The sequence below is a fragment of the Ornithodoros turicata genome, chromosome 1 (assembly GCF_037126465.1).
Source record: "Ornithodoros turicata isolate Travis chromosome 1, ASM3712646v1, whole genome shotgun sequence".
In the NCBI taxonomy this organism is placed as follows: domain Eukaryota; kingdom Metazoa; phylum Arthropoda; class Arachnida; order Ixodida; family Argasidae; genus Ornithodoros; species Ornithodoros turicata.
Window position 1 is genome coordinate 105,193,427 of NC_088201.1, and position 12,608 is coordinate 105,206,034.

The 12,608-nt window shown below is 46.1% G+C and overlaps 1 protein-coding gene across 1 annotated transcript in view; it reads right to left on the reverse strand.

Moving 5' to 3' along the window:
• Positions 1–957: 957 nt before the first annotated feature.
• Positions 958–12,608, reverse strand: part of LOC135367364 (uncharacterized) — a 40,386-nt gene continuing 28,735 nt past the window's right edge. The window contains exon 7 of the mRNA XM_064600589.1: positions 958–1,195. Coding sequence (XP_064456659.1) covers positions 1,162–1,195 — 34 coding nt within the window. The 3' untranslated portion in view covers positions 958–1,161. The remainder of the gene's footprint in view (positions 1,196–12,608) is intronic.

Consider the following 12,608-nt stretch of genomic DNA (forward strand, 5'->3'; position numbering starts at 1 on the left):
CTAAAAAAAATTTTTCTAAGAAACTACGAACAGTTGGACCAAGATATTTCACACACATATTCAGTGATTGCTAATGAATACACAGCGCGAATATCGCTCAGGTCTGCGGCACTTCAAAATCGGCATATCTGACCTTTGAAGTTGGAAGTCACTGGACCCCACCCACCCCCTTGATCAGCACCTAAGGGCAAGACTCCAGTCCCCGGAATCAACGTGCAACCAAGCCAGCGAAGGGGGGATCTCAACATGGGAGCCGCCATGATCGATACATTAGGGGGCGTACGTTGGCGACAACGTGTCTCCATATTATGCCACCCAGTTCTGCCGCGAGCAACGAGGGAGATACTGCAGCCTACATCATTGTCTGCCAGACCAGGGGGATCTCAGGCAGGCAGGTGAACATTGATGAAAGAAGTCTGCAGAGCTTTTGTGTAACAATAAGCTGCCTTAATTCTTTAACAAGGAAGTTGTATGCAACATTTTTTGATAAAGAAGGAAGGAAACGTAGTAAAGGTTGGAACAATAGTGTATAAAACACGCCAGCGGCGTCCTTTTTCTTCGGTCCTTTTTCCTAGCAGCTGCCAGAAGCGGGTGAGTTCACTGTTTCGGAGGTGTGGAAGTGTTCGGTGATAGCGACACACAGTAGTAGTTCCGGTGTCGCTTGTGTGTGTGTCTGTGAACAAAGGTAGCGCTGTGTGTCGCTAACAGCATACCCTTCCACCCCTCCGAAACATGAACTCACCCGTTGCAGGCAGCCGCTAGGGTGTCGTACCGAAGAAAAAGCTCGACGCTCGTGTGCGCCGTGGACTTTTGTCCTAACCTGTAAACCATGAACCATAGCGGGTTTATTGCAAGGGCATGTGCTGATGGCACTACTCTACATTTTGTTTCTGGTTGTTGTAGGTGTGCATGTAATAAGTTGACATCAACAGATGGGAAAAGTATGACTAACAGTGATATAGTGATAATCTTTTATTTGCCTTGTCAGTTCAAAGCAGTTAGCATTCAGTTAAAAGCACGAAGCTAAAAGCAGTCAGTTAAAAAGGATGAAGCATAAGAAGGTGCATTCTGCAGCACGTTGGCAATTCTTCATTTGGTCTGGCAGCAGCGTAGTGCACCTTGTTACTATGAATATGGCCACCTCTTCAATCCCATTTGCTACTACTGTTGACTACGTTGGGTGGTGCAGCTTCCCCTTCAAAAAGAGATCGGATAAATTAATTTTGTCTACACAGAGAACACATTAAAATGGAACTCGGCTTGTTTTGCTGCGTCGTGCAAATAGTTGCACACAATTTGACACAAAAGTGCAATATATTTTGCAGTAATTTTGTACAGCTACGTACACAGCAATGACAAGGAGATGAACTAATCTGTAACTATTAACTTGCCCATGTCACACGGGGCAAATTGAATGGCATTCCCAGCGAATGACAAAAACAGCTTTATTGTGAGATGATGAATGGGGACTTTCATCGCCAGCGAATGACATTCGCCCCGAATGTCATGCGTTTGTATTGCATCGAGCTACATGAAGAAAAATAATGTCATTTGCAAATGACGTCACTGTCGACGATGGAAACACCAAGGCCAAACACGTGAAGCTATAAATAGGGGTGCATTCGATATGTTTATCTTTCTATTTCTCAAGACCTTAGATTATTTCACAAAATCGTTACATTTTGGACGACACTCGGGATACAAAGTACCACAAGCCAAGAGAAGTAAGAAGCCTATCTGGAGGACGTTTCGTAACAAGGCGACGAGGAACAAGGGCGGTCCTCTGATCGTTAAACCTTTCTTGCTTGATGTCAAAAGTTATTAATTTGTGATAAAATATTGGAGTACAGCTTTTCATCCCTGTTTAATTTCTCATGACGAGGGTACGCAGTCTGTGCAAGAGGGAAAAGCAAATGAGTTTGTCGAACACATTCGCTGGGCGAAAGCACGGTCACTCAATACTCTTTCTGGTCAGGAAACTCGCGCGAGAACTTCAGTTCGGCGCCCGAGCGGCGAGTGGTGGCGCGGCGATCGTTCGGGGGGAGACTTTCGTGTCCGCCGGTGCCTGCGCGTATGGCTTGCAGAGTGTTTCTATGGGTGTTTGGAAGTGTACACTTTTTCTGCTTGCGTTTTGAGTGCGTAAGCAAAGGTTCTTTTTTAAATATCCTTGAAGTTTACTGCAATCTTCGCACTCTGTTCGTATGTAAGAATGATCTAGACATATAAAGGAGACTTCGCCTGATTCGAACGTGCAGCATTTCGTGATGGCTATATGTTCTTCATGGAAGGGGAGCCTTAACTTGACGAGGACTGAATTAAAGTTTTTGTTGTTTTTTTTGTAAAAAACAGATGACTTGGTCTACGGGAAACATTCGCTAATAGCCTTATTGTAGATGTACTGCGATGAGCGTGGTTTGTTGAGCTTCTTCAAGTTGTTCACTGTGTGACATGAGTAGCATCAAACACTAAGAACCGTAAAATTTTCAAATATACATCATTCAACATGATATTTATACAATAACTTGGCTTGGCGGTACAACTTGGGGGGAAAGATGTAATGCCAAGTCGGCTTAGTAAACGAAGTCCGCTCATACCTATTAGTTTTTGCTGCACCGGAAGCAGACAGAGGGAGGGGTGACGTTTTTCTCATTTTATCTATTCATTTTTCCTTTTTTTTTTCTTTCTGTAATGCTTCTGCAAGGCGTCAAAAGCTTCTGTGGACCATAAACTACAGACTCTAGAGCCAATTCATGACCGTGTATAGTGCTAAAAATATAGTTTCCTTCATCCTGAATTTGAAGAGAAAGGCTAACACAAGAGATTTTGTCTCCATCCCCCTGCTTATCTCTTCATTTTTATTTATTTTATTTTATTTTACCTTTCTTTATTATTTTTTTTGTTACCAGATACCACCTGTTGTCCTCGTAAACGTAGTGTTTGGGCAATCAAAAAAATTTTCTTCTGACCTCCCAAGTAAAACTCCATTACACATTTTAAATAGTTTGTTCAGTGAAATGTCCTGGAACTGACCTGACTCATATGCCGAGGCTATCTACAACGCGATGATAGTGTAGCCGTTGAGTTTGACATCTGAATCTTGCCAGTCAAATTCTATAGTCTGAAAGCGATATCAGGCACCACTTCAGCAAGAGCAAATTCTATCGTGCTAATTTAATAACCCGGCTTGAATCCTGTTGGAATCGGCAAAGGAACATATCGTGTCCTCCGTACAGAGTATTCGTCCAAACTACATTCAGGAGGCACCAATCATTGTACATGCTTGTTTTGTTCTGATCTCTCACAACATGTTTTCCCATCATCTCATCCCAAAGTGTGTAAAAATTGCACTCTACGATACGTTAAACCTTGTGCATGGCACTGCACCACATCAAAAAACAATATAAGCTATTTCCTTGCCGAAAACGATCGAGGCATAAGATTTGCAGCATGTGTATCCCTCGGCTCTCATACCGCCAGATATCATTTTAGGCGATTAAAATACAGGATTTCTATACGTACTTCTGACGTCTTATCTGTCTGCGCTGAAATAGAATCACCTCGTCATTTTATCTCTGTTCAAGTTACAACAAACTGCTATGGGGAAAACAAAAAAAATCACGCGTTTGGAAAGTTTCGCCCTGACGCAATAACTACGGAAAGCGTCATTAGCTTACAATATATCACTGGATTGAGTGACTGTGCAACAAAATGCAATAATATGTTTCTCGACCACCATGGAGAGCCCCGAGTGAGAGGAAAAGTAAAATTTTCCGTGTCAAAGAAAGACAGCAACGTAAGTTGCAATATACGCAGCAAATCTGTAAATTTACGTTCACTGAACTAAAATGTGCCGGCTCAAATCATGAATCGTTTCGAGAATTAATTATTTCTGCTATGAACACGAAATGAACTTTAAAAAGTAGCTCATCAAATATTCTCTGAAAACACGCAATGCTGCGGAAACGTCGTCTGCTCCACGAGGGTGTCTCCCCCCGAACGACGCGATCGCCCCAAGCGGGAGCAATTGTCCCTAAGTGACCTAGTCTATTGTATTCGAGCGGAGTTTCCTGACCAGAAAGAGTATTGAAGGACCATGGCGAAAGCAATTCGCATGTACTCTAAATAAGTTTCACGGTGTGACACGGGACGAATGCCGTCATTTACTGGGAGTGACACACAGTTTGCCGTGTGACAGCGGTATAAGACTGGTTCAAGCCAGAGGTGAGCACTGAAATTGAAGCACGGGTTTTGGAGATGTTGTCATAAAGTACGATAAAATCCATATGCAATTAATGTTCCCCATTTGCAGGATGAAGGAAATGCCAGGAAAAGGCGACTGTCGGGAACACTCTTTATTATAGCGTGCATTTCCCTTCTTGCCACTTCAAGTTAACCCATCTGCTTCCGAGGCCAGTGATCAGCCAAAACGCAAGAAGACTGCGATTTGCCTGTCTGCAGGAAATTGCTCCATTTGAGTGCTTGTCTATAGATAGTGACACTGAAAACGCTCCTTGTGTATAGCTTATTGCAGGACATTTTTGATACCAGATGACCATCTAGTATTTAGAAGGATATTTACGCGGGACAACGATAGCCTTGCGTCGACTGTAGCACAATTGGTAGAGGATACCACTCACAGAGCCCATGGCTAGGGATAATTCATGGAACACTGCCTGCGACCAATCAGAATGAGGTGTAGAAGTCTTCCCATTCGATCGCTTGGTTTGGTTTCAAAGCTCAATAGGTGCAGTGTGTGAACACAGGCAAACAAGAAGCATAACTTGTGTACCAACGATACACAATGTTCATAAAAATCTGTGATCGTTTACTGCACACAGTTAACATAAAACGGGCTGTGACAGATCATCCCAGATAAACATAAAAGTCGTAAATGTACTCTGTCGGCAACAGATGTTGTTCAAACCGCAACAAAAGTAGAGTACCTGGGTCTCATAATCACATCTAACGTTAATTGAGAGAGCCACATTGAATATATGTGTGCTAGGGCATTCAATTCAGGCATTCCACAATCGTGTGAAACCCTCACAAACTTAAAAGCATATAAAAAATTTAAAGAATTCAGCATTCATCAGCCCACTTCATAACAAGTTATCGTCCTACACCATCCATCAAACAAATGATTAAAGGGGCCGTAAACAGGTACAAAAGGTGCACATTTCTTTGTGTTATATTATTGGAACTTAGTCAGTGAAAACTCCTTGCAATTACTAACGCTCAAAAACAAAAGGCGCTTGCATACGGATGAAATATTCACTGCACTCTTTCGCATTTTAGCTCCGCCCCGCGCTCTAACTTTACGTCATTTTGACGTAGCGCTTTCCCCACCAATTACGATTGAGTGTTCCACGTACGATTTTATTTCAAATGCGGAATTGGACTAGATGAACGTGAATCCTCTTCTATTCAAAATCTAAACAGTTACAGCCTCAAACTGAGAAAGAAATGCGTTTAATTTAGGTATCATACGCACACTACGTTTTCTGGGCAGTAGCACGCAGCACACCACCTGCGCGAATGAACATCCGGGACTACAGTTCCGGAATCTTAGGTAGGTGCGCGATGGAACATCTTCGTCATCTTCGAATGGTTCCGACAACTGGGCTGCCGTACTTTGGTTTGATACACGCGGCATTGCGTCACCAGCTCGCGTGGTACAGTGGATAGCGTGCTGGCCATGTCACGTCGTGACTGGGAGGAACCCGGGTTCGAATCGCGTCATGTGATGGCAGCCCAGCTGTTGACGTTTGCGCCAGCCGGAGATGCTGAAGTTGTCATGACGTTGAATTTCGGAGCCACGGAGCGCAAAACGTCGTTTCACAGCAACAAACTGAGCGCTCCGACTCACAGCTGATAATGAAGTATGTTTATTGGCTGGTAATTTGAAACGTCATGTGTGCGGCTCGTCCGCCCGATTGGACGGCAAAACGCTACGTAGCCATGTGACATATGCGTTGTGGAGAGAGTCTCGCTGGTTACTCATCTTTGAAAGCAGTTATACGGCTCAATGAGCTGGCACGAGCCGAACGAAATGTATATTTGGGTATTATGAGCTGCGTTCTTTCATGAGGTATCATTATTTCAGAAATGTTTGGTGGCTTGTTTACGGCCCCTTTAACCATTTAGATTTAGAATCACTACACTTGTGCATAAAATAGCTGGACTGAAATTCCTATAGTTTCTATACAACGGGCATTTACAAGTATAGACCAGTATCTTTTACCTCCTTCACACCACTCTGCGGGGTTAAATCATTCAGAGAGTATAAAACCACAAAAGGAATATGCGCATATACAGATGGGACAGAGGACAGCAGGCACACACACCGAGTGTTTGTGCCTCCTCTCCTTTTGTTGACACACCGTTGTTCATGTCTATCAGACAAACTCTCCTTTTGGACACAGTTTAGTACAGTATTCGAACACAAACGTTGCATTGTGGGTCAGCAGATTTCGTGGACCTAGTACCGGAGCACAGCCATTTATAGGGAGAGTTTGGCCATTCTCTGACCCTTTGCCACCCCATCAATGGAGCCTGTTTTGGCGTCAGAATAGTCGCTGTGGTGCCTAAAAAGCCTGAATCCAAGCGGAATCCGCTTATCAACCATCTGGCGCACGCCGTTTTGATGTTGTCCACCAGCTGGTCGACAGCTTTGTGGTGCTCAATGTGATCTACAGGAGTATCTCTTCTGCATTTAGTTGTCTGGAACGGTGTTGCTGAGAATCCGCTGTGCGGACGGAAAACTTTCGCCCGTGAATCCCTCCTACCTTTACCCAGCGGTTACGTACGGAGGATATTTTGCCTGGTGCGATCGCCAGTAGGTCCTAGTGGTACAGCATCCCGGAAACCTACTAGGTTTCCGTGTCATAAATTATCTGACGTCCGCAACAGGGCGGGCTGTTCACATACATTGAGATGGAGAGGAAAGGCGCTAGTCTAAAATAGGGGGTGTGACCTTCCGTATAAATCTGAGGTCCCATTATGGACACTGAGATCATAGAGAAACAGTGCTAATGGGCAAAAGTCTGGGCCTCGAAGGAAAGGAGCTCCGGGAATGAGGGAAAGTAGAGCAAGCAAACGATGAACGTGCAGCGGAGCGACAAAGAAAAAATGAAGAGCCTGAAGCCGCAGAACGGTTGAAAGAACTAGAGTTGGAACACTTGGAGAAAAAAAAAAAGAATTAATCCTACTCAGAGCCCAAGGTTGCGGAAGTGCAGAAAATATGACGAACACGTGATCCACAAGGTTTCAGGGGATAAGTCCCCAGAAGCTATTACGCCCTTCGATGAGCGGAAGGACAATCTGGACGCCTACCTTATCAGATATGAAAAGGTTACTGAAGGGCAAAAGTGGCCCCGGCAAGTGCACTGAGTATTTGTCCGACAGGAGGTCCATTAGCCCTATGTGGGAGAATGGCTCCGGCCGACTCTGTCATGTATAACTAGGTGAAACAGGCCTTATTGCATCGGTTTCGAATGACGGAAGAAGGATTCCGCGAAAAGTTTAAGGATTCTGGACCAAAAGACAGCAAAACTGTTCCCAGTATGTAGCCCGCCTTGATAATTTCTGGGAAAGGTGTAGGGATCTATCGAACACTAAGAAAAGCTACAACGAAGTAAAATATTTATTGCTAAAAGAGCAGCTGTTCAGCAACTGCGAAGAAAGGCTACCTCTCTATATCAAGGAACGAAAAGGAGAAAGTCTCCAGGAATTGATCAAGGGTGCCAAGCAATACATAGAGGCTTATAACCTCCGAAACTTTGGGAAGGAACAGAAGGGAGTTAAAGACGAAAGTAGGGGGATTGGAATGAAAAGTCATGTAATTCAACAAGTGAGTAGAGGTAAACGAAAGAGAGCCGCCGCGGTGCTACATATGCAACCAGGTTGGGCATCACCCCCCCAAAACGTCGCAGCCCCGCAGCTAAGGGTCCGCCACTAAAGTGTCACAAATGTGCTCGCATCGGCCACACAAGCCGGAATCGCTGGCCGCGAAACGACGACCAGAACAAGAAGACCAGGACGAGAAGCCCCAAAGGAATCTGCATCATTGTGTGTTGAAGAGGGACTCGTCAAATTGAAGAATGGCATTAAGATACCCGTAGTGCAAACAGCAGTGTCCGGTCAATAGATACCCTACAGTAATAATAAATTGCCAGTGACAGAGGGGAAGCTCCATGATCACCTGATAAACGTCTTTAGAGACACCGGCTGCAATACCATCATCACAGGGAAGGAAATAATTAATGAGGATGAGCTAACAGGTGTCGTACAAGGGTGGTTCCACAAGTTTCCTGCCCCAGATAGATAATGCGCGCGAATTTGAAAATGCGATTAAGGACGCGTGGCGCCATCTGTTGGAGGGCCGAAGCACCACCCTCAACCCATGCTTTTCTCCATGCTTTTGTCGGTCGGAGAGCGGCATTTCAAACAGCCAGGGTGCACTCTTCAGTTAAAATGGAAACATCGAGTACCGCGCTGTCATAAAATTCTTGACAAAAGAGGGACTTTCGCCTAAAGAAATCAAAGCGCTACTGGACAACGTGTACAGGGAAGCCTCTCCGTCGTACACAACGGTAAAAGACTGGGCTAAGCAGTTTCGACTGGGGCGAGAGTCCACTGAAAATGATCCACGCGATGGTCGTCCAGTGGAAGTGGTGACACAAGAAAATTTGTCTCTTGTCGAGGAGGAAGTGCTGAGCGACAGGCGTCTGAAGGTGAAGGAAATCTCAGAAAGGCTGGGGCTTTCCAAAACAACCGTTTTTCGCATCATCGGCGAGGGCCTTCACATGAAAAAGGTCAGTGCGAGATGGGTGCCACGACTTCTCTCGTCGGTTCAAAAGCAACAGTGCGTCGTCTGTGCCAAAGAGTTTTTGGAGCTCTGTCAAGAGAACGAAGAAGAAATATTGAAGTCAATTGTCACAGGGGATGAGACTATGGTGCTCTACTATGATACCCTTTCGAAAAAGGAGTCGATGGAATGGCGCAAACCAGGAGAAGCACCCCCAAGAAAAGCCAAGGTCACACAATCCACAAAGAAGATCATGGCAGCAATATTTTGGGATTGCCACGGGATCCTCCTCATCGACTTCAAAGAGAGGAACACCACAGTGAATGTGACTTATTATGCTTCACTCCTGCACTGACTGCAAGACGCCATCAAGGAGGTTGAGTCGAGGTGTCCGGTTGCTCCAGGACAATGCCCCTGTCCACACGGCCTCTGTTGCCAAGGCTGCACTGAAGGAGTGCGGTTTCGAAGAATTCCACCACCCACCCTACAGTCCAGACTTGGCACCAAGTGACTACTTCCTGTTCTCAAACTTGAAGAGGGATCTCCGAGGACAGAGATTTCAAAACGATAGTGAGGTGCAAGAGGCAGTTTTCCAGCATTTTGCGGACAAAAGTTCGGACTATTTTTTCAAAGGTATAAGAATGCTGGTTGAAAGGTGTCAAAAGTGCATCGAAGTTAAGGGTGACTATGTCGAAAAGTGATACACTTGTTTCGTCTGTATGACTATTAAAAGTTGGTCGGGCCGGAAACTTATGGAACCACCCTCGTACATCCAGTTTTCCTCGTCGACCATAGCGTAAGAATGCTCCCTGAACCCGAAGTCTATGAGCACACCACATTTTTCACAGGTTGAGTGAAAGCCAGAAGCATGGATAATCCAATGTACGACCTTTTCTTAGGCAACGTAGAAGGGGCATGAAGCGCCGAAGACCCTGATCCTCCCTCATTGGGTGGAGGTGAGCGACACAATGACTGTACGGGAGGCAGAAACGATTGCCTCCGCCTATAACTCGTGTGAAAGCGAGGAATGTACTGCTCGCGACACGGCTGTCTGAAATCGCCGATCAGTGTGTCCGCAGTCCGCGCTTCGTTGGTTGCTCTCCGAAATGTTGAGTCAATATTGTATTTAATGGTAGGCCACATGCCGCACATGTTTGTTACTCAAAACTGGAGATTTAAAATGGGACGAATTCAATATCTTCCGTTTTTTTTTCTATAATCAAACTCAAACTCAAAGAATGGGATAAACGAGCAGTACAAGTGGGGTCCGACACAGCCCCCCACCTTCAAACATCAGCACGAGTGGCTCAGAAGAAGACCATGCCATCGCTACGAGATTACAAGCGAGAGACAGGGAAAGCTGCTTTCGAAAACCAAGTGTCCCTGAACTTGGAAGGGGACTTAACGCAGATAACTTCCCACGAGATCAAAGAAAAGATACATCGCTTCAAAAGTGCTTTGCTGAGGTAGGAACGGCTAAGCGATCCAAAAGGAAAGGAAAGAGTGAGACGAGCTATGTGATCATTGAAAACAAACTCTACCGAAAGTGCATCACCCAGGAAGGCGGTGAAGAAGTGTTGCAGCTCGTAGTGCCGATGAAATATCGTCATCCAGTGCTCGAGCTGGCACGTAACGGCATGATAGCCAGGCACATTGGTAGTGGGAAGACCACGGAACGAATTCTAAACAAGCTCTACTGGCCTGGCCTCCAAGCTGATGCCAAAGGCTTTGTCACCAGTTGCGGCATAAGTCAGAACGGCGCCACGGGGGAGGACCGGCAAGGCACCATTATAGAAAATGCTTGTCATTGACATACCCTTCAAGAGAGTAGTGGTCGATATTGTACGGCCTTCACAGCCCCCATCTTCGAAGGGAAGCAGATTCATACTCACCCTGATGGACTATGCCACACGATTTCTGGAGGCAGTGGCGCTGCCAGTTATACAGACTGAACGAGTCGCAGAAGCACTGGTCCACATCTTGAGTCACGTGGGAATTCCTGAAGAAATCCATAGTGACCTTGGCTCCAACTTCATTTCGGACTTAATGAAATAAGTGGCGCGGCTGTTGTCCTTACGTCAGCTCACCACTGCACCGTATAACCCAATGACAAACGGATCAGTGGAAAAGTTTAATGGAACACTGAAAACAATGTGCGGCAGATGTGTGCTGAACGCCCAAAGGACTGAGGTTGCTGCTGGACCCTGCTGCTGCTTGCGTACCATGAGGTACCCCAAGGAAACTTGGGCTTAGCCCCATTCGGGCTCCTATACTACAGGAACGTGTGGGGACCCCTAACTGTACTGCGGGACAAGGAAGAAATTGAGCCGGAGTTGAAGACAACATACCAGTACGTGTTCGACCTGCGTAACTGACTGGAAGAAACGTGTAAAACCTCCCACGAGGAATTGGAGAGATCTGCAGAGCGTTACGCCAGATACTTCAACGCTCGAGCACTGGAACACAAACTCAAGTTGGGCGACAAGCTGTTGCTGCTTCTGCCGACGGACTCCAACAAGCTGCAGTGGAAAGGTCTCCCCCGTCGCTGAAAGACGAGGCGCCGTCGATTATCTATAGGCCACATGAGGAAGATTTTTCACATTAATATGCTCAAGTAGTATGAGGAACGAAAAGACACTGCCTCCCCCACACCGCCTCAGGTGACTATGACGGCAGTCGAGTTAGACGAGCCGCAGCCCAACAATGAGGTGGACATGCACGAGCCTAACTATGAATGCAAAGACACACATGAAGATGTACGAACTGCGGATTCATATTGTACATTGTACATTCCACTGGTGAAGAAGCCAGATGGAACGAATCGGCTGTGCATTGACTTTCAAGAACTCAACAAATACCTAGTACCTGACGCCGAGGCTATTCCCAGAGCAGACTGCTTGCTAGCCGACGTGAGATGTAACATGTACTTCTGGAAAATGGATTTGACGAAGGGCTACTGGCAAGTGCCGCCAACCCCGAGTCAAGGCAGCTCACCGCATTCTCAACAGCGAATGACCATTATCAAATCAAGAACATGCCATTTGGTATTTAGACAGCACATGCCGTATTCGCCAAGCTGATATGTATCATTCTACGAGACATATCCCATGTGCGTCACTATTATGAAGACCTGCTTATTGCAACCCCTACGTGGTAAGAACATATGAGAACATTGGAAGCCGTACTCACACGGATAGCCGAGGCTGGGCTGACGATAAGACCCACCAAATGCGAACTGGGGTTCAAGCAGCTCCCGTTCCTAGGACACACTGCCGGGAAAGGTAACCTGTCACCCCAGGACTTGGTCTTACAAAAGATCCAGAATGCCCCAAGACAAAGAAAGAAGTCCGGTCGTTCTTGAGCTTAGCTCGGTATTATCAGGATTTCATGCCCAATTATGCCTCACTCGCAGCACCACTACGGACCTCACGAAAAAACGGGCAAGCAACGTCGTTCAATGGACGGACAAACACCAGGCAGCCTTAGACGCCCTCAAACGTGCGTTATCGGAGCTGCCACTCCTGTGAGCTCCTGACTTCAATAAATCCTTCATACTGAGAACAGACGCCTCCGATGTCTGTCTTGGCATCGTGCTATCGCAGAAAGGTGACAGAGCTGCATCCCGTCACGCTTGCAAGCCGCAAGCTAACTGTACCGGAGCAATCGTACTCCGCCATCAAAAATGAGTGTCTTGCAATCGTATGGGCAATAAAGTGACACCACCTCTTCCTATACGGTACCCATTTCGTGCTTCAGACCAATCACCAACCACTGAAGTACTTCAGTGAGACCAATTTCTCAA